General features: G+C 35.3%; 1 protein-coding gene across 2 annotated transcripts; it reads left to right on the forward strand.

The window, feature by feature from the left end:
- The first annotated feature begins 397 nt into the window (after nucleotides 1-397).
- SLC25A36 (solute carrier family 25 member 36) lies at nucleotides 398-27413 on the forward strand. Of its 2 annotated transcripts, none has more exons than XM_063306707.1 (7): nucleotides 398-521; nucleotides 10951-11112; nucleotides 14418-14495; nucleotides 17455-17555; nucleotides 24010-24076; nucleotides 25907-26196; nucleotides 27148-27413. In XM_063306707.1, the coding sequence occupies exons 1-7, from the start codon at nucleotides 481-483 to the stop codon at nucleotides 27369-27371; spliced, it is 963 nt and encodes a 320-aa protein (XP_063162777.1). In that variant the 5' UTR covers nucleotides 398-480; the 3' UTR covers nucleotides 27372-27413. The 2 variants fall into 2 exon arrangements, with proteins under 2 accessions (XP_063162777.1, XP_063162776.1); XM_063306706.1 differs by lacking the exon at nucleotides 398-521 and adding an exon at nucleotides 4225-4438.

Raw genomic sequence — 27413 nt, forward strand, 5'->3', positions numbered from 1 at the left:
TATCTAAGGGGAAAATACATGTACTTGTGGGAGAGTTACCATGCTTGGTCTTCAGTGCACACGATGGTAGATCACGCATTACTAAGTCTCCCATAATTGGTGTTAGACCACAACCCCCAAATGGCAATCCGGGCATCTGGAAGCCATCCAGCTGGAAAAGAGTTGCATTGCTACACGTCGGTGCCAGAAACGCTACCCTGATAAAGTGAGCAATAGAGCAGCATTGCGTAGCAGCTCCTCCTTATGTAAAGCATCCGAGAAATCGATCTCCACTTCTAAATATTTTATTATATTTATTTAAATTTATTGGCCGCGCTCTCTTATCGCTTTCCTAAATGACAATTAGTTCCTTGTCCAGAAGATGGCGCTACCAGAGACTTGCCCGGCGCTCCTGCACCATTAAGCAATCACAGAGGAAGGAAGTGCCCAACACCATCTCCTGTCCTCCCTCCCGACCGCCGGGGGAAAGAATGAGAGAGAATGAGCTGGAAAGATACCGCGATCCATTTATTTGCTGGAGGGTAGGTAGAATTGAGACAGGTTTGGGCCCTCGGGGGGGGCGTCAGAGGGGAAGCGTGCGGGCACCTAAGCGTTCTGGCCGGGCTGTGATGCTGGAGAGAAAGGTGGAAGCTTCGCCTGATTCGCGCCGCCTGGCCAGCGGTTACGGGGGGCGGTATGGAAAACTCCTGCTGAAGCTGTAGGCCTGCCCGGGCGGGAGAGGTTTCTTCGGGTCTTGCAGAAAGACCTGGGGTGGAAGCAGGCCTCCTGCTGCAGCTCCCGTAGAAATGGCTTCCCTAGATTAAGAAGCATCTGCTGCCGGCCGGGGGGGCTGGTGTGGGGGCAGCCTCGAAGAACACAGGAGGTCAAAGCGCGTTGACTCAGGTGTGAAGTAAAGCAGGAGTCGGGGGAAGGAGGTCGGTTGCAGGTTGGACGATAGGACTTAAGGCCTGGAAAATACTGTGCAAGGCATCTTGCTCTGACGAAAGGAATGAAACTGGCCCTGTGCCAGCTTTTTGGGGCCTTTCTTTTAATTGGAAGGCAGGGATCTCTTCTTTGAAGTTGCATGAGAGTCAATACCGATTCTGTGTGGTTTTTATTAAGGATGATATGTATATATGTGTGTGTGTGTGTATGTGTTATTTTCTTTAAACTATAAGTAAAAATGGGGCTTGTTATGTAATGGTATTCAGGTGAGTAATTTTTAGTTGGGCTAAAGGAATTCTGTGTGATTTCAGATTGAAAATTCAAAATCCAAGTTTCATGCAGAGAAGGTTTGATGATATACCCTGCACATTCTAGGGAGAGTCCATCTATGTCATATGCCTGGTTATTCAGGAACAAATCCAAATTGAATATGCATAGCATGGCACAACAATTTTGGGTGGGGTTGACCCATGAATTGTTGAATAAACCAGTATTGTATATGCTGCCTTCAGTTCCCAAATGAAAGGCAGGATATAAATCAAATAGTTGCATGGGTGTACATGGATTGATTCAGACAACAATATTGTCTGAGTCAATCCATGTTGTGGCTTAGGATGCAGGAATCCTGCCTTAAGACAGCAGACAGATTTAATAATAGCAGGTGGGAAAAGGCAGATTCTTATGAAATCTGATTCTTAATCAAGACAGAAACATGGAATAAATCATGTGCTTTGACAAGCTTTATATCAAAACAGCATGATGTGATGTCATTTTTTTTCTTTTATTAATTGAATACCCATGTATGTTTCACAATTTTGTACTTATATTGTGACATTGCATGTAAGAGGCGTATTTGGTTATTCTTCCTCTGGATGCCTATATAGTGCTGCATTCATCCGGCTTCAGTTAATCCAGACGTTGCCAAACTATGGTTTACCTGTGCTGTGAGAATAGCCTTTTGTTCACCTACATTGGAGGATCATGGGCTGCTAAGGCTTAAAGCAATAAACAGCTCAAATCTTAATATATGTGTGGAAGGATTGAAATCAAGATAATTTAAGCACTGAATTTTGCAACATTGTTTTCAAACCTTTTAAGATCAAATGATCTGATATGAATTCAGGTGCTCCTTAGTATGTTATAATTACACATGTTCAGGTAGTATGATCAGGGTTTGGGATGTTTTTACTCATTCAGTGGAAAATAATGATCCCAACCTTTTTTGAATAGATGGTAAACAATAAACTATGCATAGATGACTCCGTGAGTAACACGTTTGTGAGATGGGTGGCTATATAAATATACTAAATAAATTAAAACTTGTCTAAGGGCTATTAAAAGATTACACATCTTTACAAATATTGTGCTACAAATATAATACAGACATGCCTCAGCAGTGTTTCCTTTTATAATAAATTTGGACCTGGGAAAAAATGTAATCTTGTTGCAGAATAACTAGACCTGTATTTGTTACTTTTAAAACCAAGTTGTTTTTTTCCATGTTAGAGAAATACACTTTAGCATTAGAAAAAAAAGTTCTTTGTTTAGTTACAAAAAGTGTGCATGTGAAAGGTAGTTGTTGCTATATGGAAGAGAAAGCTTTTCAAGTCAAGTGTTTTCAGTTGCAGCCTTACATAGGTGTGTTCGGAATGCAAAGGTCTGTATCCTGTAATGAGATAGTATTCAGACTTTCTTTTAAAAAATGTAACAACAAATACAGTCCATTTAAATTATCCCCAAAATAGCACAAACTTTGAAATGGAAGGTATTAGTACTGATGCGGCTCAGTAAATATTCAAGATATAATTGGGAAAGATGCAGAAAACAGCAAACAGTATAATCAAATCTGGTGTTTTTATAAGGCAAGGCTAACCTTTTTAGGCATTGCAGTTCTGGGTTGGACCTTAACTTCCATATTGTCCAACAATATTGGTTGAGTAGTTGTCATCCAGCACACCTGAACCTGCTGAGTTAGAAAAGGCTACTTATGCAGAAGATCCCATCGAGTTTAATCCGTTAACTCCCAACAGCTCACAAAAATTGGCTCTTAGTAGAATAGGCCCTCCGGTCAGATCTGTTAAGTCTCTTTTGTTTTCATAGTGCATATGCAACCAGTTCTAAAGAATGTTTAATCCTCTTGACAGTTGGGCTATGGGAATGATAGAATTTTCCCAAAGCCAATGGCCATGCAATTTTTTTCTAACATATACAAGTTGAAGTTTGAAAGGGATGGGGGTGGAATCTAGTAATAAACTAGTAAGCACTGTTGAACTGTTGTAAGGGAAGTATAGAAAGGTCCTAGGAGTAAAATATGTAAAGCTGATAAGGAGTAGTTGCAATCTGAGGAGCTGAACCCCATAGTAATTAGGAACCGTAGACAGTGTGGAAAGGAGATATTTGTAAAGATGAGTATCACCTATCTCTTCTTGTACTCTCTGCAAAATTGTGAAACTGATTGACCTTCCAAGGACTAGAATAATTGCGAGCATATACAGGAAAGATACTGATTCTATTTTATGCACTTAACTCTTCAAAGGACTAAGAAAACATGGATCTAAGTCCCCATTCAGCCATACCATTGGGTGTTGTTTGAGCCAGCCACTACCTGTGTTTGAACAATATATTTTATAAATATCCAACCATTTTTTTCTAATGAACCCAGAAAATTAGGTTAACTAAACAAACCTTGGTTTTGTTTACTATGGGGAAGCATGTTGTGCAAAACTCCGTTTCTGCCTACCATACTTAACAGCGTTTTTTAAAATAAAGATCATTGAGGAGAGACCATTATATGAATCTCACTCTCCGGGGGAGAATGCAACCGCTTGCATGCCCTTTTTCCCTCTGAAAGGAGTAGGGGGAGGTAGCCGCGTCTGTGAGTTCCTACCCGTGAGAGGCAGAGATGACGGGAGAAAGTCCCTGATAGTCCTCTGCTCTCTGCAGCAGGTGCACCTATAGCCAACTCTAATGCATGTTTACTCGGAAGTGACACCCAACGACTTCAGGGGCCTTGATCCCAAGGAAGGAAGAAGTACGAAATAATCCCCTTCCCCAGGCAGGCTGTATGGTGCGGTGTCTCTCATGTTAATCCTGCCCCCACCGCTCCGGCGTAATTGACTTTTTTTTTTAATGCTCGTGTTTCGCTTCGGGATACAGTACATGGTCACGTGCACAAAGCCTGCACAGCTTCAACCGGTGATGTCACGGTCGCTCGCGAGCCAATGGCCACATCTGTTTATATTGGGCTTCGTTTCCCCTTGGAAGCAAAAGGCCGGGTGGCTGCGCTTTTGCCTGCTGACTGGTGCCGCTGCCTCTCCCGCGGGACCGGGGTTTCTGTAGAGCCGTCTCCGGGGAAGCAGCGTTAGGGCTTCCTGGATTGTGCTCATCGGCGTTCAGATTAGCAAGAAAGAGAGCGGTGGCAGAAGCCTCTCGTTTGGCCTTCGTTACATCTTAACCGGGATAAGAATGAGAGGATGAACCAGAGAGACATTTACGTACAACTCTTTGCTGGAGGGTAGGTGAAAAAGGATCGGTGGCCCTTCTTCTTTATGATACCCTTCCTCCCTTTCTGCCTTAAATTTTATTGACTATCTGTGCTCCGTTTACAAAAGTCCTGTGTAATATGTGGCCCCTGAAATTTATTTGGTGGCGCATGTCCAGGGATGTGTGCTTAAGATGGATAGAAATTCTTCTCAAGAAAATAGAATGGAAGTCGTGGGAATGTTTTGAATTGGGACTAAAAGAGAAATTTCTGTCTGCCTGACTTTGAAATCACTTTTTTTAAATCACTGTGTACATGTTAGGTAATACACAGTTCTACTTAAATTTCACTGGGAGATTTGTAATAAAATGGTATGATGCATCTATAACATGTGTGCTGCAAGGAAGAAAGTTAAAACTTCAATCTGCAAAGGTTATGATCCTGAATTGGCTGGTTTTTCCCTGTCATGTTCCGTATTTTTCCTTATCTGTATCAATTATTTTTTGGGGCAGGAGTATCTTATTCTAACTTGCAAACAGATGTATTTCTAGGAAGTCTGTTGAATCTATAAAATTGCTTATTTTTGATAACGTGGATTTCTTGAAATATATAGATGATCAGATAATCCACTACAGTTTGGCAGGTGCATTTTCTTTCTGGAGTATCTTCAAGCTAATTGAGAGATAACTGACTCTTAACACTGCTGTTGTGCATAGACCTTGTATAAATAATAAATCATATGCTCTAACAATTTGGTTTGTAATCCTATATGCATTTACCAGACTGTAAGGAGCATTCAACCCAACTGATAGTACTTATTGAAAGATCAAATACTAGATAGTAGTTTGATGTATGAATATGTAAAAATAAGACCTTTGAATGAAGACTTCTGGCCATATGTACTTGTTTTTATTTTTCAAAGAAGGACTTTGACATTTTGGGGCAGTACTGAGCATTATAAAGACAATTTCAAATAATGACATTGTTACATATCTATCGAGAAGTAGGTCCCACTGAGTTCAGTGGGACTTACTTCTGTGGAAGTGCTACTGATCCAGTAATGATCTTCCACTCAGGAAATTAATGATGCCTGAGACAGAGATTTTCCCATCCTTCTGCAGTTTTCAGCATATTCTCAGTTCTGAGTTGCATGATATGCTTATTCATGGTTTATTCAATCCAATTTTCTGAACTCTGGTTTATTTAACTCAGTTTTCCAGGTTTGAAGAACAAACTGATCTATAAACTTACCATATGCCTGGGTTAAGACAACTGACTAAGCTAAGATGTTGCTGGTTTACGATTCACTGTGTTGTAAAAACACAGTCAAAATCTATTCTGAAATGTTGAGCTGTCCAGAATATATTTTAATTGGTCATGCAAAACTCCCAGAGAGAGGAAGTGGTTTCCTCATACAAATGGGCTTCCATTTGTGCAGAATTGAATTCCATGCCAAATCCATAAATATAACTTTTCCCTGAAAGAAGTTTGTGATGCCTTACATTGTAATAAAATTGTTAGATTTATATGGGGCTTGCAGACTAAATAAATAAATACAGCCAGACAACTGACAGATAACTAGGAAGTGTTAGATTTCTCTGCTGCCATTTCATGATCATGTGGATTTTTGAAGCCCCGGTTTGGTAGTATTACCAGCAAAGTTTAGAACATAAAATACCTCAAGAGATTCTTTTGCTGCAACAGATTAATGTAGCTGTATCTTTTGACATTAAATCCTTAAGTAACTTTTGAGATAAAGAACAGAGTTTGGAAGCAAACAGTGCAAAAGATAGTGCTGTATCTCAATCAGAGAAGGGGCATAAATAGGATACCAGTATAAAGAATTGTTCTCTGACATAGTTGTTGCTGGCATGGGAACCTTTCTAGACTATGTGGTTTAGAATACATAGGGTTTTTCTGTTGAGAGGATGATACTGCTGCAAAGCCTTGAAGCAGAACATTTTGGGGCATGAGTTTTCTGTAAGCCCCCTTCCCCCAAAATTGGTTATTTGAAATGTGCTGCTTGTTTCTAAATTATCAAAATCCAAATGCTATTTAATACAGGCCTGTGAATTTCATGCTTTGTTTCAACTTGTTCTTATTTGAATGTGAAATCACAACCCTGCATCTTAAAGTTTATTCCTTCTGTTCCTCTCACCCAGGTATACCAATTAGTTTTTCATTTCTGAGTGGTCCCTGATTTTTGTATTTGCAGATTTTGGGTGTGGTCTACACAAGCAGTGAACAATTCTTTTAGGAATGAGATTGTTTCATTCTGCTATCTGTCATGGAGGGCAAGTGATGAAGCATGCATGGCAACGTGACAGTGCAAACTTGTTCCTTACATACTTGTGTGTAATATCATGATACAAGTATAAAACAGAGCTTGTGTCATGATCTCACAACACTCATTTTGACCTAATTGTCCCTAGGTGTGGACTCCCATGGTTTCACTGTTTTCCTCAGTGTCCCTGCCCGTCTTAATGCAGTAGAGTTTTCCTTGCAGACAAAGGCCATAACCATATGTCCAAATGCATTTATACGATTTCTGAAGCTAGTACTTTTCCTTTTTCTTCTGGGAGTCTCCTCTGGTAAGATATTTTTTCTCTGCTTCCAAGTCTCACAAAGTTGGTCAAAGTTCATATTGTGCAGAAGGTATGTTGCAGACCTTGAGTGGCTTGTTATTGGAGTAGTAGCTGAAGGCTTCTGCCTAATCCCTCATTCAGCAAAACTGGGAAATATGTGTGTGATCACATGCAGGGCAGGGTGAAAGTAGCTTGGGGTTATCAATCCCAAGTATTTTTATTACCTAGCAGCCAGGGAAAGCTCTTTGGCTTTCTTCTACTCTGTCCTTTTTATTTTGGTTGTAGAATATAGAAGGCAAAATATTCCACTTGTCCTGCTTTACAAAACTATGTGTGAAAGTAGCTTGTTAAAAGAGAGGAGGGAGCTACCAAAATGAAAACAGTAGAATATGCAGCAATGGCAAATTAACAGTGTATATTCACAGCAGAAGTTAAACAAGAATGGTTCCCATATATGCAGCATAAGAAATAAATACATTTACAGTTTGCCTTTTAAGAGGGCCTAAATGTTTATAAATATTGTAAATTAGCAGAAGCCAAAAAGGGGGAAGTTAGAAAACAAATAGGCTATCTTCTTTTCAATATGCACAAATAATAATAAGTAACATTACAGTGGAGGCCTTAATACTAAGTAATCAGCTTAAGACAGAAACCCTTAAGACAGAAACCATTTTGTACAATAAATATTGTGATGAAATCTGGAGCTGTTTTTTAATAGTATATTCAGTTCTGTATGCAAAGGAAATAATCTCATGCCTATTAACATTAACATTTTAAATCATAGTTGATACAGATATAATACCTTCTTTTTTCTATGTTTAATGGTCTGTTATTTAAACATTAGAGTGTTAAGAATCTTTAGTCAGTACTGTACAAATGCCGTTTTGTCGGAATAATATAATGTATTATATATATTTTACAATAATATAATAGAAAAGCCTACTAAAAATAAAAGCAGTAAAGTAAAAAGATCTGCCTTTCCAGCATTTTTCATGTATGGCAAACTTGTCAAAAGGAAATCTTCCTATAATTCAGCTTATTATCTAAAGCCAATGTACTTGGAAAACAAATCACATACATCCTACTACTACAGATTTAAAAATAAAAGTTCTGCCAGAACATTATTTTGTTTTGGAAGGTTGCTCCACTGAACTTATTGGCTGAATGGGGATTTGAAACTGGGTGTCTCCAGTCCTGATTGAAACCTCGGTCAGTGCCAGGATTACAAGCTTGGATCTGAAATATGTGCACATATTAAAGGTTATTTTAGAAAATAAGTATAGTAATATTCAAATTTTTATTTACAATTTGTAATCTTGTTTTTCTGGTTTAAAAATGCTCAGAGTAGCTAACAAAATAGTAAAAAAATAGAGCTTAAAGTATAAACAATATAAATGCAGTTGCCGTCCACTTTCCTGTACTTAACTTTTATATATATACCACTAGTACTAATGCTTACCAATATATTGAGAAAAAAGAAAAAGAAAAACTGCTTCAAATGTAGAGATACATCAGAAGCAAAGACTTGAGTGATTCCTTTTTAAGAAAAAGGTATATGTTACTCAATATATTTCCATTTGGATCTTTATTTGCCAGTTTTGCATGAAATTGGGCTTCTTTAAATTTACTGGTGTAAATCTTGCTATCTATCTTCAAAGGTTCTGATAGAGTAAATCTATATATAATTGCAGATGTCTGAGTAGTTATAGGATATTGAAAAAAGATAACTCATTATTTATTCCACCCTCCCAGTAATATTTGCTAGTGGAAATAATTGTTTGCAAATGCAGCAAAAAAGCATAATTCCTTTGTGTAATGAAAGAGCTATTATACATATATAGTATATCATCTTTGTTTAACAAGTCATACTTGTAAAAAACAGTCATACTTGTGATAAATACATGAGGTTCTATATTAAAATCACCAATTTCCATTAATGACAGAATGAAGTTAAATGAATTCCTGTTTCTTTTGCTGTGTTTCTAGTAATAGCTTAGTAAATAAACAATCTAAGATTTTTTTTTTTAAAAAGCATATCCAACATGAAGTCTCACATTTAAAAGCCCACATTTGTCAATTTTTGTACCTTGCAGCTTGACTAAAATAACATGCCTTGTTTTCCTTAAGAACTCTATTAATATATTATCCAGACACTTTGGCGTTTTTTTTGTGCAAACTTAGACTGAACTTTATTTAGAGTTTATTTAGAAGGAACATATGAACCTTGAATGGCCAATTCAATTCTATATTGGACATTATGGTTTGTATGTATAGTAGACATTTTTATGAATATATACAAATACATATGCAGAGAAAGTAAATCTAATTACTTAGTCTTATACCAAATAAAAGGGGTATTCAGTTATGCTGATCTACCTTTCAGAGGTTTATATCATCACAGAATAGGAAGTTATATTAGGTCAGTCATTTTATCCATCTTGATCAGTATTGACTATTCGGACAGTGCTCATGGTAGTTGGAAATGTACTGAGAAGTATTTTACTTGTGCTTAGAAACTTCAGGAAAAAAATGAAAAGATTTAAGGAACGATAGAGGGATTCTTCTAAGTCACGGAGATAATGATTGTTGTTTTTATTCCCCTGTTCACTGTGCTTGGCTTTTTCATACTAGAGTTACGATCAAAACCCAGTTCTTCTAGAATGATGTTCACAAATCCCAACATTACCTCTCTAGTTAATCTACTTTTTGCAGGAAAAGACAACTCATAGAAAATAAAATATACTACCAAAATAATTGAAGCTGGTAATATTTTATAACTGACAAGGGGTCTACAGTTTCTGAAGTTGACAAAGGTCATGGTTCCACTAGGAACATTTAACCAGACTAGAAGCCAAAGGATCCCCTTAGCTCATGTTTAAGGGAAGAAGAATAGGGAAATCATTGGCTTTGGCTAAATTAAGCCAGGTTTCTTGCAAAAAGAATCACAGAGGTAGGTGTGGATGCTGCTTAGTGGAGGTGATTGAAGTGCCCCATGTATCAGTAGTGGAATTGGACTGATACAGGAATTCTGATTCAGAGAATTTTTGATGTATTGATCATGTGGTTGACAACAATTCCCATTGTCCTTTCCAGAGTTCAATCTGGGGAAATGATGGAAATTGCTGTCTAATAGCTAAAATGATCCCTGTTCATTTTTAGAAATTCAAAATAAAAAGAAAGTGTAGTGATGTGCCAGAGGGGAGGCAGAACACTAGTTCTGGCAAATGATAATAGTCGATAATAGATAGTACATCTGTAATTGTTCTTTCAGCAGGTGTTTCAGTATCAGAGGTCTGAGTTACTTTAAGCTTTTTTAAAAATTAAGAGCAACATGAAATGCAGAATTTAAAGATTCAATTCAGTTCTAATGTTCCTTTCTATTCTAGACAGTATTCAAGAAAGCTAAAATGAAAGTACATATATGCCATTTTAAAACATTGCTGAAATATTGGATGATATAGTCTATTTTTTTTTTAAATTGTAACTGGATAAAATATGTTTAGGAGTATCTTACTCTTCTCTCCACATCTAATATGCTCCCAAGTTATGGAGCAGCCTGCCTCCAGAAATCTGAATAGCATCCCTCCTGAAGACAAAACCATTTCAGCGATTTTGATGGATGAAAAGTTGGTATAGAATACCAGGTTGCATTAAGGATGATGGAGCTGTTCATATGGTTTTATGTAGTTCTGTAAATTTCTTTTGAGTTTTGGAAGTTGGTGGTAAAAATGATGTCAATAAAGAAGTAATATTTTTATAACTATAGCATCTATTTTCCATAGCTGAGGCTGGGCGACATGATAAGTTTCAACTCGAGCTAGATCTCCTAATGAATATTACTAGTCTTTTTAGCCACTTTGTGAAAATTATAAGACTATCAAAAAGGATAGATGTAAATACTGATTTTTTATGAAAGGAATGAATTTCTCAGTGACCTAATCTCATTTTTCTTCTTTGCAGATGTGGAGGCACTGTAGCTGCAATCCTGACATGTCCACTAGAAGTTTTGAAAACACGATTGCAGTCTTCCTCTATTACGCTCTACATTTCTGAAGTTCAGTTGAATACTGTGAATGGTGCAGGTGTTAATCGAGTTTCCCCACGGGCTTTCCATTGTTTTAAGTGAGCACCTATTTCTTCCTATTTCCACATATATGGCTTTCTCTTACATAAAGAGTACTCTTTACTCTGTGATAGAGAGCAAGGTTAGGTGACCTGTTTTTTAGGTGTTTTGGACTTCACCTCCCATCAGCTCAAGCCATTTTGGAAAATGGCTAAAGATTATGGACATGGAATCTAACTTTGGATAGCATCAGATTGCCTATTCCTGTTCATGAAGTTCATTTTACGTATATTAAAATAACAAATTCTAAAAGGCGAAATTAAAATGAAATATATGCTCAGAACGCAGTTCAGTTGTCCAGATTATCCTCTTAGTCTTGATACTTATTCCTTTAGTTTGCAAAGTAAAGTTTCACATGTTTTTGGTATTACAGTTAATATTGACTTGCTGAATTATTGCGGAGAATGAATTCATAAGAACAAATTACTTCTGTTTTATTTATTTACATGGTATATATCAAAGCCAGGAGCTAAAGACCTTGGGAAACAAGTCAGTATTATCCTTTATTTAGATCCTTTTGAAGAGTATATCTGTAGCTCAGGGTTGAACTTGGTGCTCTCTGAGCTTGGTTGTTTGCTTTATTTAGGACATATGATCCAACTGAAAACCAGAATGTGTGTTGTCAGCCAAAAACCATCCATCTTGATCTTGCTGAATGAATACTAAAAGGAAAGCTCTCTGATTACTGTGTTATGATATATTTATGGATAAATTAAAACTTGCCACCTTTGTTTCCTTCACATTGCTATTTTGAATATTAACAGTGACATATGCTAGATATCCTGGCATTTGTAGATGTCAGCAATTAGTTTTGAGAACTAGAAGCAATCTGATATTTCTTAAAAGGTTCTTGTTTCTCCTTCCTCAATTACATGTTTGATTTTTTTTACCAAAACAAGTCTAATTATTTTGTATTGTTCATAACTTAAGTTCTATACACATTTTTAGCTGCAGCCAACATGTCCCTTCTAGGTCTACAATATGGATTTGTAATAGCTCTGTGAAGGTGTTCAAAAATCAGTATTTCTGTTCTTTCAGTCCTGATCTTTCCACACTGAGTATGAAGATTTAAAAGAAATTTCTTATAATTGGTGGAATGTGAGTAAAAGTAGTTGATGGTTTCTTTCTGTTTGTATTCAAGTACACATAATATAAATCCCCCTTCATATATTTTTCCACAATTTTAAAAGGTGAAAGACTTAATGAGTTGGAATGTTAGGGAGTGGGCTTGGGTTTGTATGTATATCAATTTCCCATTCAGTCATTACCACAATAGGCTGAGTCTATCAATAAAGCCAATAATGATTTACCATTTGATGCTATGAAGACAGTGGTCCATAAATGATTGCCAGCCTCTTATAACTAGCAAAGATGATAAACTTCAGCTAAGCTAGGAATTAAATGTATTGTGCAACATTTTAAAGCTTCCCAGAATTCCTCAAACTGCAGTTTGAAAAACCTTCCAAAATTTACTGATGAATTATAATATTTAATCTGACAGAAATACATGAGAAGAATATGTGCATCAACTATGGTTAAATTAACATTAGAAAAATAATATTTTTTTGGTCTTGCTTGTCTTGTGTACTGACATATCTGATGGCTAAGACCGCAAAATCGTACCTTGACTCTCTTAAAGGCATGTTATTATTCAGGAATACAGTTGCACCACATATTTCAGAGCTTTGAATTTTGATTATGTGGATTAAAAGCATTGTGGAAAACAAGCCTGTTTATAAGCAATTCTTATAAGAGGAAACCCTTCAAAATTTGACTGTACAGTTAGAGAAGAGATTGGGAGGACCTTTTTCTTCCAATATTGTCACCAAGAATTAATAGGACATTTTAAACTGCTACAGTGTGTTATGTAATGCAATTGGGCTGTTTGGTTTAAACAGTTCCAAATGAGGAGGGTTTTTTTTTTTCCTACATTGTTTGCAGTTTGCTCAATCTTCATGTCATCAACCTGTATTTCTATTTGTACAAGAGATACTTTAAAGACATTTTGACAATACTGAACACTATTGATAAGTATATTGCAGCATATAGCATGTTGATTAGATAATGTTAAACCTGGGAGTTGTTTCCTAAACTAGCTCTGAAAATATCCAGGCAACGCAGCATTTTAACAGTTAGAACTAAATAACACTTCAGTGTTACATGGCACTGTCTGGATCACCAATAATAAGGCTGGACAAATATTAAGAGATGTTCTTTACAAAGCCCACCGGTGCAAGCAAAGTGCCTATCCTTGAAGAATTTAATCAACTGTGTCTTCTGGAAAGCTAAATGAAGCTAGTTCAGGGGATTTTCTAGCTTGTTTCATGGGTGTGACTGTAAACATTTTCCCTGCTTCGTGGGCAAAGCCAGAAGAAGTGTTCTCTTACATACATGTGTACATGCAAACACCCTGGGAAAGCCATACCACACTGCTGATAGTGCCAGTTGTCCTATATAAATGTTTTATTTTTCCTGATGCAGACTAATATCGCTTTGTTGTGATAAGTGATAAGAATATTTCTTCTGTGGGATTTTCTGAAAACCTGGATCACTTATTATATTAAATGTGTGCCTGTATGTCTGTGGTTAATGGATAGGACAGTGTGTCATAACAGAGACAGAATTCAAACTGGAGAATACATGGTCTAGCTACTATAGTATACTGTGCTATTCCAGATTCAGACTTGCCGATGTTTCTTCATCTGACTGAGTTTTGGACACACTTAGAACATGGAGTCCCTACTCTAAGGCCCAGCAGGCTGACCTTGAAGGAAAATATATTGAAATAGTGATTCTCTTCAGTAGTTCTTTCTGATATGACTTAACGGATATTCTCAGGCCTTTCATCACACTGGAATTGGCACATAACTACTAATTAGTTCTTAATTCCTGACAGGTACTTATTTGTTTGCTTTTAGAACCTGGCCATATGGTTCCTCTTGACTTGTAGTTGCAGTTTCTGTTGAGGACTAGTTGTACTCACTGGAGATTTAGTGTACTTCAGGTTAACTATAGCACCTACAGTCTTTCCCTTGATATTCTCTTTGGGAAATATTATTTTATGGTATACAGATCCCCTCCCCCCCCATTTCTGTATACCATAAAAGCAGTGTTACAGAAAGGTGACATAAAAAATATAGTTGCCAGAGACAGGCTATGCCACCATACTGAAGTGGTATTTAGTTATGCTCCAGACAGGAACCACAACATTTGTGTAACAGATATTCTACAAACTGTTGCTCACTGGAATCTCCATCTGACTTTAAATGTACTTTATTGTATTATATATGTGCTTCTTTCACAGGATGATCTTACAAAACGAAGGTCCTCGGTCACTTTTCAGAGGACTAGGTCCTAACTTGGTAGGCGTGGCTCCATCCAGGTAAACTGGGGGGGGGAGAGTTTATTTGGATTATTTTATCTGATAATAGAGTCTTTTAATGCTTTCATTCTTTTGAAGTCACTGGGCATTTTGCTCTTTTTTGAGAAGCTACTTCTATATCCTTATTAGCACTAGTCAGTGACAATTACAACTTTTTATAGGCTTCATTCTGTTTTATATGGAACATTCAAGATAAGTATGATATATATTCCTTTTAATCTGTGTAGTCATCTATATATGAATCCTTGCAAAAATGCAAACCATATTAAGGAAACTTGCATCATACTCTCAAGTAAAATACACTATAATTGGAAGCCGTATTATAAACACCAACAGTCTCCTAATATCTGTTAGTGTATTATTTTTTTTCCAATTCTGGAATTGGAATTTTCCATAAACAAATGACATTCATCCTTGTAAATATACTACTGAGATATATACATAAATATCTACATATACAGATAGTTTTAATTCTGTATTTTATTATGCTTAATAAAATAATAGGCACATACCATTTTATTTAGGATAAGTTGAATAAATTAATAGTGTTTCATGTAATCAGAATTGTATCAGTTCTCTGTAATTTACATTATACCAAGTAAGTTCACAGTTGTAGAGGAGTAGTCAATATATAACCTAGATAGTAGGTTTGTTACCCCTCTATAGAAGATAATGAATGTGTGGAATGAACTATGAAAAAGAAACAGTTTGTAATGGCAGAGGTGACTATCTGTGAATGAGTCATATGGCTGCATGCCCAGTTTTAGATGCACACTAGGGCATGCTAAAATGGATTATCTTCTGAGTTAACTTCAGTCATTGTTCGTAGGAAATAAGAGACTTGAGTCATTCAGGCAGGTCCAGTTTGCAGCCTATCCACTTGTCCTTTGAGAAGTTTTTAGACATCAAGAGTTGATTCAACATGATTCCTTTTAGACGTTTGCATTGGAGACGATATGATTTTAGTCCCATTATGGATATGGCTGTACCTAAGGTTCTCATAATCCTATGAAAAACTGCTTACTTTTGTCCTGTCATAAACTGTCACATTAATAGAAAGTATGCACACTTGACAGATTTAAGTTCACCACACCCCTCCCCCCCTCTCTAATACAGATTTCAATAGAGGCTTAATATTGCAATTTTGGCTATTGTGCCTGTGAGTGAATTTTTTTTATTTTTTAAAAAACTAACCACAGTCCATGAGTAAGGCAGACTCCATCAAATTAAATATCTCAATAAGCAGTTAATTTATATAATCCATTATACACTGCATTGGAGAAAAAGTAGGCAAAAATAAAGTACAAGCCATTATATGAGTTGGAATTCATACACAACACGCACACACAAACGGACCTTGAATAGTATATTAAAATTAGAAGTCAGAAGATTGGAGAAAAGTGGGAATTAGCCTGAAAATGCATTATATAGTTTGTATGTTTCTGTCACATACCAGTTAAAATGTGATTGTGGACTTTCCCCTAATTTTTGTACTGTGCTTGTCCATTTGCTTATGTATTCTTGGGATTGTGAATGAATTGTGATCCTTTTTTTCTAGTCATCAACCTTGGACAAATACTTTTGTGTTTCATTTAAACCTTTGCTAAGTAGCTTTAACAGCATTTCCCTATTTGAATAAGATATAATGAGGCCTGTTTTATAACATGTATAGCATACACTGCTGATTTCAAATTCCCTGTTGCTAACTAGATCATGTAAAACAACCACTTTATCAAATCTTTGTGAAAGGCCACATGTTTGCAAAGCTAATGGCATTAACTTAATGTTCTGTTGTGTGGACTCATTTATTAAGATCATAACCCTGTGCATTGAGTTTTTCAAACTACCAGTAAAAAGCTGTTGTGGCAGATAAATCATTTGGTTTATTCTTAATTATTACATTTGTTTTAAATGTCTGAATAAATTAAAAGAATAGCATTAATTAGATTCAGTGTTGTTATAGTAACATACCACATTACTGGACATACCGGAATATTAGTCTGTAGCATTCATGTTTTAATATTTCAGTAGTATAAACAAACACTTCTTTTAAGTATTGAAAGCTTAGACCAGCATTTCTCAAACTTAAATAAACATTCAGAAAATGCAAGGACCATGCAGTTAAACACCTCTTACTTTTTTTTTCTTCATGGAAATTCATATTCTCAGGCCAATAAGATAATTCGCATGGTTGCATACACATATACTTTCCCATACCGCTGAGTTTTAAAGGCCTTTTAACTCAAGTCTGCAACAAAACGTTTCATCCCAAAATTAAGTATTTTGTGTATCACATGAATTATTTTATGTATCACATGCCATATAATAATAAATCTTAGTCCAATTTGCTAAATAAGAATGCTATTCAATAGAAATCTCTGAACACTAAGATTCTAGGAATATCTACTCAATGACATCCTATTTTTTGTTACTTAAATCTCTTACTTACTCTTTTCTTTTTGGATTGCTTTTATTAGACATAGTTCCACTTAGCTAAACATGTGTGAACCTCCAGAATGGTAACTGTACTGGATACCTCTCAGTTTCTTTAATCTGAGTACTCATGATGCTATTTATATTATCACTTGCCTGCTTTAATGAACCAGTTTTCTGCCACTGATCTACCCTCACAAACCAGTTGACTGTTGGAGCACATGGGGATGCTGGAATGGAGGCGGGTAGCAGGCTTTTACGAGCTGTCAATGTGTATGAAGAGGGGAGGTGGTGAGTGGGCTTTTGCCAGTTGACTGTCTCATGGGCTGAGATGGCCAGCAGGGAAACAGACTTGAAGGAGTGAGTGGGCTGTGGCCTGTGAACACGGGAAAGCTGCACCTCCACACACCGTATCTGACAAACCCTAGTTCAGAACCTTGTTCCTTAGTGCAGTATAACTATTAGTATTAGTCCAACATATGAAATTATGTTGTGGTTAACTGTATTTACTTTGTTTTACTTTTAGAGCACTATATTTTGCAACTTACTCCAAGTGCAAAGAAATTATGAATAACGTATTTGAGCCAGATTCTACTCAAGTACACATGACCTCAGCTGGAGTGGCAGGTAAGGATTCTTGAATTCTTGCTTTAATCTCTTGGAAAGCTATTAATGGAATGGCTGCAATAATAAATAAAACCTAAAGAAGTAATGGAAATAGACAATTCAGAGTACAATGACGATAGAGCAGTCTGCACAACTAAAATACTGTTTATGAAAATCTACTGATTGGGTATGAATGCTTGGTAAAAGTATTTTTGGAAGCCTGAGTTAGAAAGCATTTTATTTTCTTCTTAACTCTTAAGTTAGCAAGTCATACAGACCTAATTTCTAGGACTTCAGTGATTTGGAGTTAAGAGAAAAGGTGATTTGGAGCATGTAGGAGCATAAGATTTCTAATGCTCCTTAAAGAAGCTGTATCATTTCCTGGGCTTACACAGCAGCAGCCACACAATCCTAGGGAAATATACATTTGCTTTAAAGAAGTTTAAAAATGCTAGGAAGAAAAAAAAAGGTGCCAACAGATACCATGTGCTCACTTAAGTTCATTCCAAACCACCATTTCCCCTTTGAATCTTGATCAGTGCATAGTCCTATCAAGCTAAGCAAATTTTATGTGGAATAAAGAAGCCTCGTTTTTTCTTTCTCAACAGACTTTTTTTTTTTTGCAAACTTCTTCCTCTGATAAGCCACCTGCTTGTATCTGATAATTCCTCAAAGCTTGTTACCTTCAGTAGGAAAGGAACAAGGAAGCAAGCAAATTTACTTCTTTTGGGGGGTATGAGAATGAGATTCTTAGGAAAAGGAAGAGATAAAAAATATAATCAGACATAATTATATACCTGTTTTTTCAGAAATCTTACAGAATATATGGAGTTGCAATTCTGTAACAGTTTATCTGGTCGTAAACCCCATATGATTTCTGTGAGGCATGTTATGAGAAAACGTAAGATTGTGCTATTTTACAATAATTGTTTCTATGGGTGGCTCTTTCTTCCATATCAGAATCCTGACATGTTTGGGAGACATTTATCAAACGAAGGAGGCAGAATCATGCTTGACATTATGATGCTTCTTGATAGCACTAAGGGTTTTTTTTGTTTTGATTTTTTGTTTAATTGTGAATCTTCTCTCTCTCTTTCTCTCTCTCACACACACACACTCTCTCTCTCTCTCTCTCACTCTCTCTCACTCTCTCTCACTCTCACTCACTCACTCATAGATAGGTATATATATCATTTGGCCATTTTAAAACACCCAGTCATTTCCATATCAGTCCTAGGAAACTAAAATGCCCCAAATAATTTAACCAGCCTAGTTTATCTTCTCTTTTATTGTTTTGGAGAATGAAGTTTAAATTTTAAGTGGCTTTAAGTTAAACGGTTTTTTTGAAGGAATCCATGGGGAATGGAATGGAGGAGGGAAGAAGGAACAGTGCAATGGGGGATTAGTTTTAAACTGTAAATTGATTTGGAGACTGTTACCTGTCTTCTTTTTTTCTCAGAAGTTAAAAAGAAATATTATTTCTCTTGACAAAGAACAGAGCAGAAGATGAAAATGGATTAGTAATCTTTTTAACTGAAAATGACCTTCTGTATATTGTACCTTGATAGTTGTTTGGCTTAAAGATTGCTTACCTTGTTTTCATAATGATTGTGTGTATATATGCATATTTGCCCAGAAGATGTAGAAAATTAATTTGTTGGCAAATTTCATATCTACATGCAAACCAGCAGTATTTCTGCTCTTATGATTTGAATTATTTATATGAAAATTCTGTTTTAAATCAATCTCTTTAGTTACTTAGTTTTTCATAGCTGTCACTTTGAGACAAGTATTCTTTGTTCTGCTTTTAATGTAAAAAGCTACCTCTTTTGCACTTTTGTGGTTCTGTTCATATTACATGAAATTATCTTGTTCATGTGCTTACAAAAAATTGATGGGCAATAATGTTCAGCTTTGCAGTTATATACCTAAACTACATGGTTGGTGAAAAAGAATTTCCTGTGCATATTGGCTTTGAAGGTAGCTACTTTTCCCCTTAAACTAGCATAGATTTAGGATGTTAGAAATCTCATAGATTGCATTTCAAAAGTTCTTAAATACATCTAAAATTACTGACATATAATTTTTGGCTGCGTTGTCATATAACTAATATAAAATAGCTTATGAGAAAAATGCTAACCTTGTCATTTTTGTATTTGCTTCTTAAAATGCTTACTGATTGCATTAAATTAAACTATTAACAATTCTGCCTGCAGGATACATATTAGCTTAGAGCTACTAGTATAGTTAAGAATACATGGAAGTCTGAGACTTTCTTTATACAGATATTATTTTGAAATCTTTTACAGATTATGTACTTTCCTGTTAGTTAATCATGTGTACTTTTTCAGTAAACATAAAACTATCTATTCTGTGCTCATTTTTATTTAATAGATTTTTTAAAAATCTTGTTTGAATTATTAAATCGTACAGGTATTTTTTACAAAAGCTAAATATATTTAGTAAAGCATAAAATATTAAATTACATGTTTTGTGGCTAGTATCTTAATTTTTTCCTATCAATAAGAAATATTTTGTTAGACATCTTTATGGGTATCAGTGCATTCTTCGTGGGCAAAATAGACCTGTGTACATTGACCATTCAGATCAGGCAAGAATGGTGTTACAAATCCAGAAGAACCTTGAACATCTATTCCAGATAGCACTACAGAAACTAGATATTTTTCGAATACTTTAGGAAGCACTGTAATATTGCTGAATATGACTCTAGTTGTTGTTATGCTATTCTAGTGTAAGTAGCACAACTGTAACACTGCCAGATATAGATATATGCTAAATATGGATGGCATCCTGCCACCATTGTAAAGCTGTATGCACAAAACTTCTGTCACCCTATTTTTTGTGGATGGGAACCAGGAACAGCATTATCACCTTTATACCTATCCACTAAAAAGTTTTTCCATTCCTAAATCAATAAAGTACCTTTGCTAATTTGTTGGGTGTGATATTGCAGCTTTTGTGTGATACAGTTCTGTGTAAATTGTAGAAAAAATACTGGCTTAGATTTTTTCTAGGTAGTTTTGGTTGCATGTACAATATGTAGACTTGAAAGCTATTGTTTTCTGAGAGGACATTCCTCTTACACTAATTCTAACATGAAACAGGAAAAGGTTATATTTCACGAACTCTCTACTTTTGGTAACTCATTGGCTTTTCTCACTAGTCATCTACTTGATGTATTTTGAATATCAACAACAGAATTTAAGTTTTGAATTTAAAACATTCTATCATGATAAATCTACTTTCTGATATATTTGTTAGACATCTGTTTTGAAAAAGGAGATAAATAGCTTAGCTGGACTGTGATTTTTCTCACTTTTTTCCCTCTTCATTTATGCTTCTAATAGTGCTCAAAACAAGCCTGAGATGCATTAGCAAAGTTCAGGGATGACCTCATACTCTAAATTACATTAATCTCAGCATATTATTTCCTATGACAAGGTTAGCATTTTTAATTATTTTTTTAAACAAAGCCAACCAATACTTTGTGTTTCTTTAAAGTGCGTAGGTAAGTATTTTATGTGCTATAAAATGATTAAATTGCTGCAGATGGCAGAAATTTCAGTACTCAGTGCATTTTACAAAACCCTTTTTTTAAGTATTTGTGGCCTGTACTTTTTTTTTTTTACTGTTCTAAACTTTTAAAAATTAGATCTCACCTTTTACTAAGTCACAAATCCTTCCAATGGGATTCAGTTTTGTCACATGTATCTGATGAGGTCACTGCTTGTTGTTATGATACAGAAAAGCCTGTGTCTATTTTAGGCATTTACTGTACATTTCTCCCGTGAAAGAGTGAGATCGTGTCATCTCATGTTCCCCATCCGCAGGTCAGTTCCTGCAGAAATATGGACTAACTTAAACCTCGTGAGTACTGAACTGAGCATCTCTTGCAGCCTGTAGAGTAAGAACCAGAGTTTGGGTTTGTAACCACACGTAAACCGACAGCATAAGGGAATCTTTATTTCTGAATTCCAGTTGTATACCTTGTTCACTCAGCTATTTCTTCCATTCAGTTTGGGGAGAGGTGGAAAACCTTGTAATCACTGCTGTAAAATTAACCTAATATATTTAGTAAGCTCTCTTTATGATAATATGCAGGATTTCTATTTTTATGTGTAAATTTTGAAGTAGTTATTCACAACTGCACTTAATAATACTGCAGTTAACTGAATTCATTGACAACAGCCTTCTTTCTTCCCCCCCCCCCTTTTTTTTTCCTTTTAAAATATAATATGGCATTACTTGTGTTCATATTGATTTATCAGTTCAGTTTGTCTCACAAACAAAGCCAGCGCAAATTATTCCTGGGGTCTTGAGATGTTTTGATTGAAACTTGTAGGTCTTTTTTTCCTCTAAAAATCTTCTAATGTGTACTTACAGTTTCCAGTAGTCAGAGTTTCCTGTCAATAGCTTTCAGAACTAAATAAGTTGACAGTACAGTCCTATGCATATCTGCTCAGAAGTAAGTTTTATCTCAGAGTCTTTCTCCTAGGTAAGGATTTTAATCTCAAACCATAAATTAAAACCATCATCCTACATCCATTTGTTATTTTTAAATGATTCAAAAATATTTTTCTGCACACAGGGAAAACATTTTGTTAGACTACTCATAGAATACCTAAAGAAAGGGCATTTTTTGAATATTGAAACAATCATTGGTTTCATTTTTACAAATATACAAAAAGAAAGGAAAATAGTACATCTTATATGTCCATATTCTTGTTAAAAGCCAAAACTATCCAAGTAGAGAGAATAATTTACTCTTTGTGGCTGTTAAAAAAAAAAAAAGAGACCAGAATTAATTTAGCATTAAGTAGGCATAGCTTCATGTAATTAATATCTTTTTATTGTGACATAAATATTAAGCTTAAATACAGTATGCAATTTTAAAAAGTGTTGCATTTCCCCAAATAGAAGTAATTATAGTAATATTAGAATCTAACATTTAAGCATAATAGCAAGAAAATAATTTTGTTTGTTTTATTGAAATGTCCAGGTCAATTTAGAACCGAAATGGAGAGTGCAGGAGAGTTTCAACCTTAATTTAGGAAAGACTCATGAAATAGATGCAGTGATAAATTTTTAAAAGATTATGGCATTGGGAGAATGAAAGTAATGCTGCTGGTTTATTTAAAGGATTCTAAGATAACTTTATAAAAATGGCAAGTAATTAAAGAACTTGCACTCAAAAAACCCCATGAAATTAAAAATTCTGGATGGATTTTTTAATATAGACTAAATCTTAAAATTGTTGGGATCATTTTATTTTATACTCCTTGAGGCTATTATTCAATAAGTATTTAATTCTAATACCCACTGAATGGTACTTCCTTCTGAATAGATATATCTAGGATTGTGCTGTTGTTTAAGTATAATTTTCATGATGTCAGCAACTGTAGAAATTACCTAGAAGAACCTATACAAACTGTTCATATGACATTAACAAATCAAGTTTCTACATTCTCTGGTTTGGAATGTGCACAAAAAATTCCTTGAACAAGGTGACCTGAATACTGATTCTGAAATCCTTGTTTCCCTTTTCTTCAGGAAGGAAGTAGAATTTGTGATAGCAAGAGTAGTGATTTGCATTTCATTCCAATAGAATAATAACAATTGGGTGGTCAGAATCTAGTAAAATGTACAGCTCCCTTCTGTGTTACCTTATAAATGTTGTATTTTATATTAATCTTGTAACTGAACAGCTATTAAAAACTGCCCTTCCAGCCTTCTGCTTTCCGTGTTTTGTGATTCTGCATTGGGTGAGATAAACTTTTATCTAGTAGACTCAGAACAATATCATCTTATTGAAACTTCCAATAGTTGCTATCTTGCCTGCTTAATAGGTCACAGTATACATATGTTCACATTACTTTAACTCTAATAACTTGTTTTTCTGTGTACAAGAATTTCTGTGGCCCACTTTGAATGTTAAGTAGTACTCTCTGGCATAAATCTTATGACATCCAACTTCTATTTTAATCAAGTATTGAAGTATTTATATAGAGGAATGTGTCTGACTGTTATTTAGCTAGCATATTTTTATGCTCTGCTTTGAATTTCCAATGTATACATTAAATTCACAGAGAATAATTTATTGATGTGTTTTAATGTTATTTGCAATTTGCTTTTATGGCTTACATTTAGAATTAATTGGCCTTGTTTCAATCTGTATGTTGGACAGGTGCCAAATGAAATTTCTATGAATAGAATGGCGCAAACTGAGTTGCATATGTACTTATGGTTAATAATTTTGAATAATTTTGCTGAAATCAGCAAAATATTGGCCTTATGGACTTGTAGTAATAACAAAATGTCGGTAGAATTCTGAATTTTAACAATTAGCATAGTACAAGTCAGTTTACATCTTTTTCCTGTATATGTTGTAGTTAGCCTACAATATTGTTTCCATGATGTTAGAAAAGTTAATTTATTTTTTTAACTGTTTGTTTAGGTTTTACTGCAATCACAATAACTAATCCAATTTGGTTAATAAAGACACGATTACAACTTGATGCAAGGTAAAAAAAATGATCTCTTGAAAATTTAAGTAGATTAGCATATATAAAGTTTATCCAAAGTTAATGTGAGGAACCAATAAAGCTCCACCATTAATTTGCCTCATACTTCTATTTTAAAATGAACCTATTGATTTATTATCTCTATAATCTTTCTGAGTCTTAACATTTTAACATTTTGCTTAAAAATTGCTGGCAATTGATACATTCGGCCTTTTTACTTAAGTGTTTGAAAACATACATATTGCATTTGTCTGAAAACATTTGTTTGCAGTATCCATTTTTGTGAATGTGCAGTTTCACTCTAAAGCTATAATACTGCTATTCTTTCTCGTGTTTGTAGGCAGATTGTCTATTTCAAAGAGATTCTAGCATGTACACTATACAATATTTATACCTTAAGCTGTAGAATGTAACTGGATATGGTCAGTCCCTCACTGCATGGACTGGAAACGTCATCTGGATAAGTTATGATATATTTTAATCCTTTTAACCCATAATAGGTGGGCAGAAACATAATTTCTTTGGACCTTGAAATGCTGTTGTGTGTGATTCTTAGTTTTTGTGATTTTGTGGAACAGGAATTAACAAGAAACATGAGGCAAACTGTTGATTGGCCATGATTTGGAGCATAGAAGCTATCAACAATAAGTGTTATAGTGGCTTCTTAACAGTCTAAATGGCATACAACGTAACATTGAGAGCCATAGTATCAAGTTTGCAATTCAAAGAAGGTTCAGAAATAGCAGCTTTTCTGATCAATATTCTAGTCTTGCTTTAAGCATAAAGCAGCTGGGTGACTTTGGGCCATTCTCTCTCTCTCAGTCCCAGGAAGAAGGCAGCAAGGGCAAACCAGTTCCAAAACTCTTGCCAAGAAAGCTGCAGGGACTAGGCCAGGCAATCACTAGGAGTTAAGACTGACTCAAAGGCATGCACACAAACAATTAAGTTTCAGGAAGGACTTTTTAAATGAAAAACTGGTTGCAAATGCAACAATTATAAGGTTTTTACTTGTAACACTGACAATTTCATGAATAGGGAACACAGTTAAAGAGGTCTTTTTATATAGTTATCTGAGCATCTAGACAAATAGAACTAAGATTGAAATGCTAGTCTTAATTGATGTAATATGTATCTCCATTAGAGAATATGAAAAGCTATGCATAATAGCCACAATTATTAAAACATACCCTTTGTGTGAAAATTCCGAGTTCAATTCTAAGAGCCTTCAGTTCTAATTAGCAGGCCTGGAGGGACATTCAGGAACTTGGAAAACTATTTGTTGTTGAAATAAAGAGTTCAGAGACAAGGGAATTAATGGTCAGAACCCCTAACTATATAATTAAAAACTGTAGAAGAAATACCTCTTTAAATGCATGAATCTCAGGAAGAAATAGAATGGGCATATATTTCCCTTCATGTTCTGACTTTGTAACAAAGGCTAATGTGTTTGTTATTTTTCTTCTTACTCAGCCAGTAATGTTTTAGTCATCCATGATGAAACATGAATCCTCCTCATAGGAATTTGATTTTGGCTTTTGAAGTGTAACTTTACTAAATAAATAATATTTCTATACCTTAAGAGATATTGGGGCATACAGTTCTAGTTGAAATTTAATCAATGTTGATAGAGTCAGGCTATTTTATGTAGATGAAAGGCTGTATATTTTCTGTGATTATTGATTGTGTATAAGTGAATACCTGAAACAATATGTAAATGTGAGGCTTTGGGAATTTTGCTCAATGGAGTATGCCATGCCAGCTCTTGGAAGAGTGTTATAAACTGTTCAGGTTTCAAACTGTTTTTTCTTTTTGCTTTGTTTTCCATTTTAGGAATCGTGGAGAAAGACGGATGAATGCTTTTGAATGTGTACGCAAAGTTTATCGGTCAGATGGAATTAAAGGGTTTTACCGAGGGATGTCTGCCTCCTATGCAGGCATATCAGAGACTGTTATTCATTTTGTTATTTATGAGAATATTAAACAAAAAATCTTGGAATGTAATTCTGCTTCTGGTTTGGATAAGGACGATGAGCCTGTCAAAAAAGCATCTGATTTTGTTCGTATGATGGCTGCTGCAGCCACTTCCAAAACCTGTGCCACATCTATAGCTTATCCACATGGTAAGGAACATTTGCTTAGGAAGATGGTGGACAAAAAAAGATGATGTTTATCTCGGTCCGTTATACTTAATTTGGATTAAGTAGTGATCACGTTCATCTTCTTCAAGAACATGTAGTTTTCAGGAAACAAAAGAAAATGCTAACTAGACATTAATATTCACAACCGAGATTTCTAAAAACATTACAAACCAAAACCAATAAAATACAATTAATAAATCATCCAGGAAAGATACTATAACACATTTAAAAGTCATTATTCCAGTGTAGTGCAGGCATTTAAAAATATATATGGCCAGAAGAAGAATATCTTTACCTGGTACCCAAAAAGACATCAACTCAAGTAACAGGTTTTCTTCCTTGGGGAGACCATTTCAAAGGGAGGTGGCACAACAGAGAAGGATCTCTGCCTTGTAGCCATCCATCTAACTTCACTTTGTGGAGACATTTGGAGGAGGACGTCAAAGGATGATCAGGTAGCCTGGGCAGAATGGCTAAAGGCATTACTTGACATATTCTAGCTGCAAGTCATTCAAGGCTTTTAACATAACTAGGATTTTGAATTGGGCCCAGAAACTGATGGAGCATTTATTCTGATCCCTTAGATGCATACTATAATTGGATGAAGGAGAGAAGTATTTTTGCCAACCAATCTAAGAAAGGTGATAGATGGATTTAATTATTCTGGACCTGATGAACTAAATTTATAGTCCATTGATGGTTATCTCATTTGCCTTGCTCCTGGAGAGATAGTAGTATTGACTAATTTAAAACATACTGATGTCAGTGAGGCTAAATGTTGTTGAATGTGGATCGAATCCAATAAAATAGAGATGGAACTTGTTTCCCTCGTCTTCACATAGCGATTGCTTATGAATAATTCCTTAGAAATTGAAGTTTTTGTTTAAAATAGTTTATCAATTTTTTTCTCTTTTTTCCCCTTTTTTAATGCAGAGGTTGTACGAACAAGGCTACGAGAAGAAGGAACAAAGTACCGATCCTTTTTCCAGACACTGTCATTGCTTATGCAAGAAGAAGGCTACAGTTCTTTCTACCGTGGCCTGGCCACACATTTGATAAGACAAATACCGAACACAGCTATAATGATGTCTACATATGAAGTGGTAGTCTACTTGCTTAATAGACAGCAATGCTACTATCTGACTTTAGGGAAGTGAAAGACCAAAAGCTTGCAGTGGACCATGAACTCTCTGAGTGAT

Source organism: Candoia aspera, chromosome 6, assembly GCF_035149785.1.
Source record: "Candoia aspera isolate rCanAsp1 chromosome 6, rCanAsp1.hap2, whole genome shotgun sequence".
NCBI lineage: Eukaryota > Metazoa > Chordata > Lepidosauria > Squamata > Boidae > Candoia > Candoia aspera.

Bases quoted from the DNA above. Each gene is read 5' to 3' on its own strand.
- SLC25A36 (XM_063306707.1), top strand. From the start codon at position 481: ATGAGCTGGAAAGATACCGCGATCCATTTATTTGCTGGAGG. The intron at 17,556-24,009 runs GTAAGGATTCTT...CTGTTTGTTTAG, and splicing joins GACCTCAGCTGGAGTGGCAG to GTTTTACTGCAATCACAATA. The intron at 26,197-27,147 runs GTAAGGAACATT...TTTTTAATGCAG, and splicing joins ATCTATAGCTTATCCACATG to AGGTTGTACGAACAAGGCTA.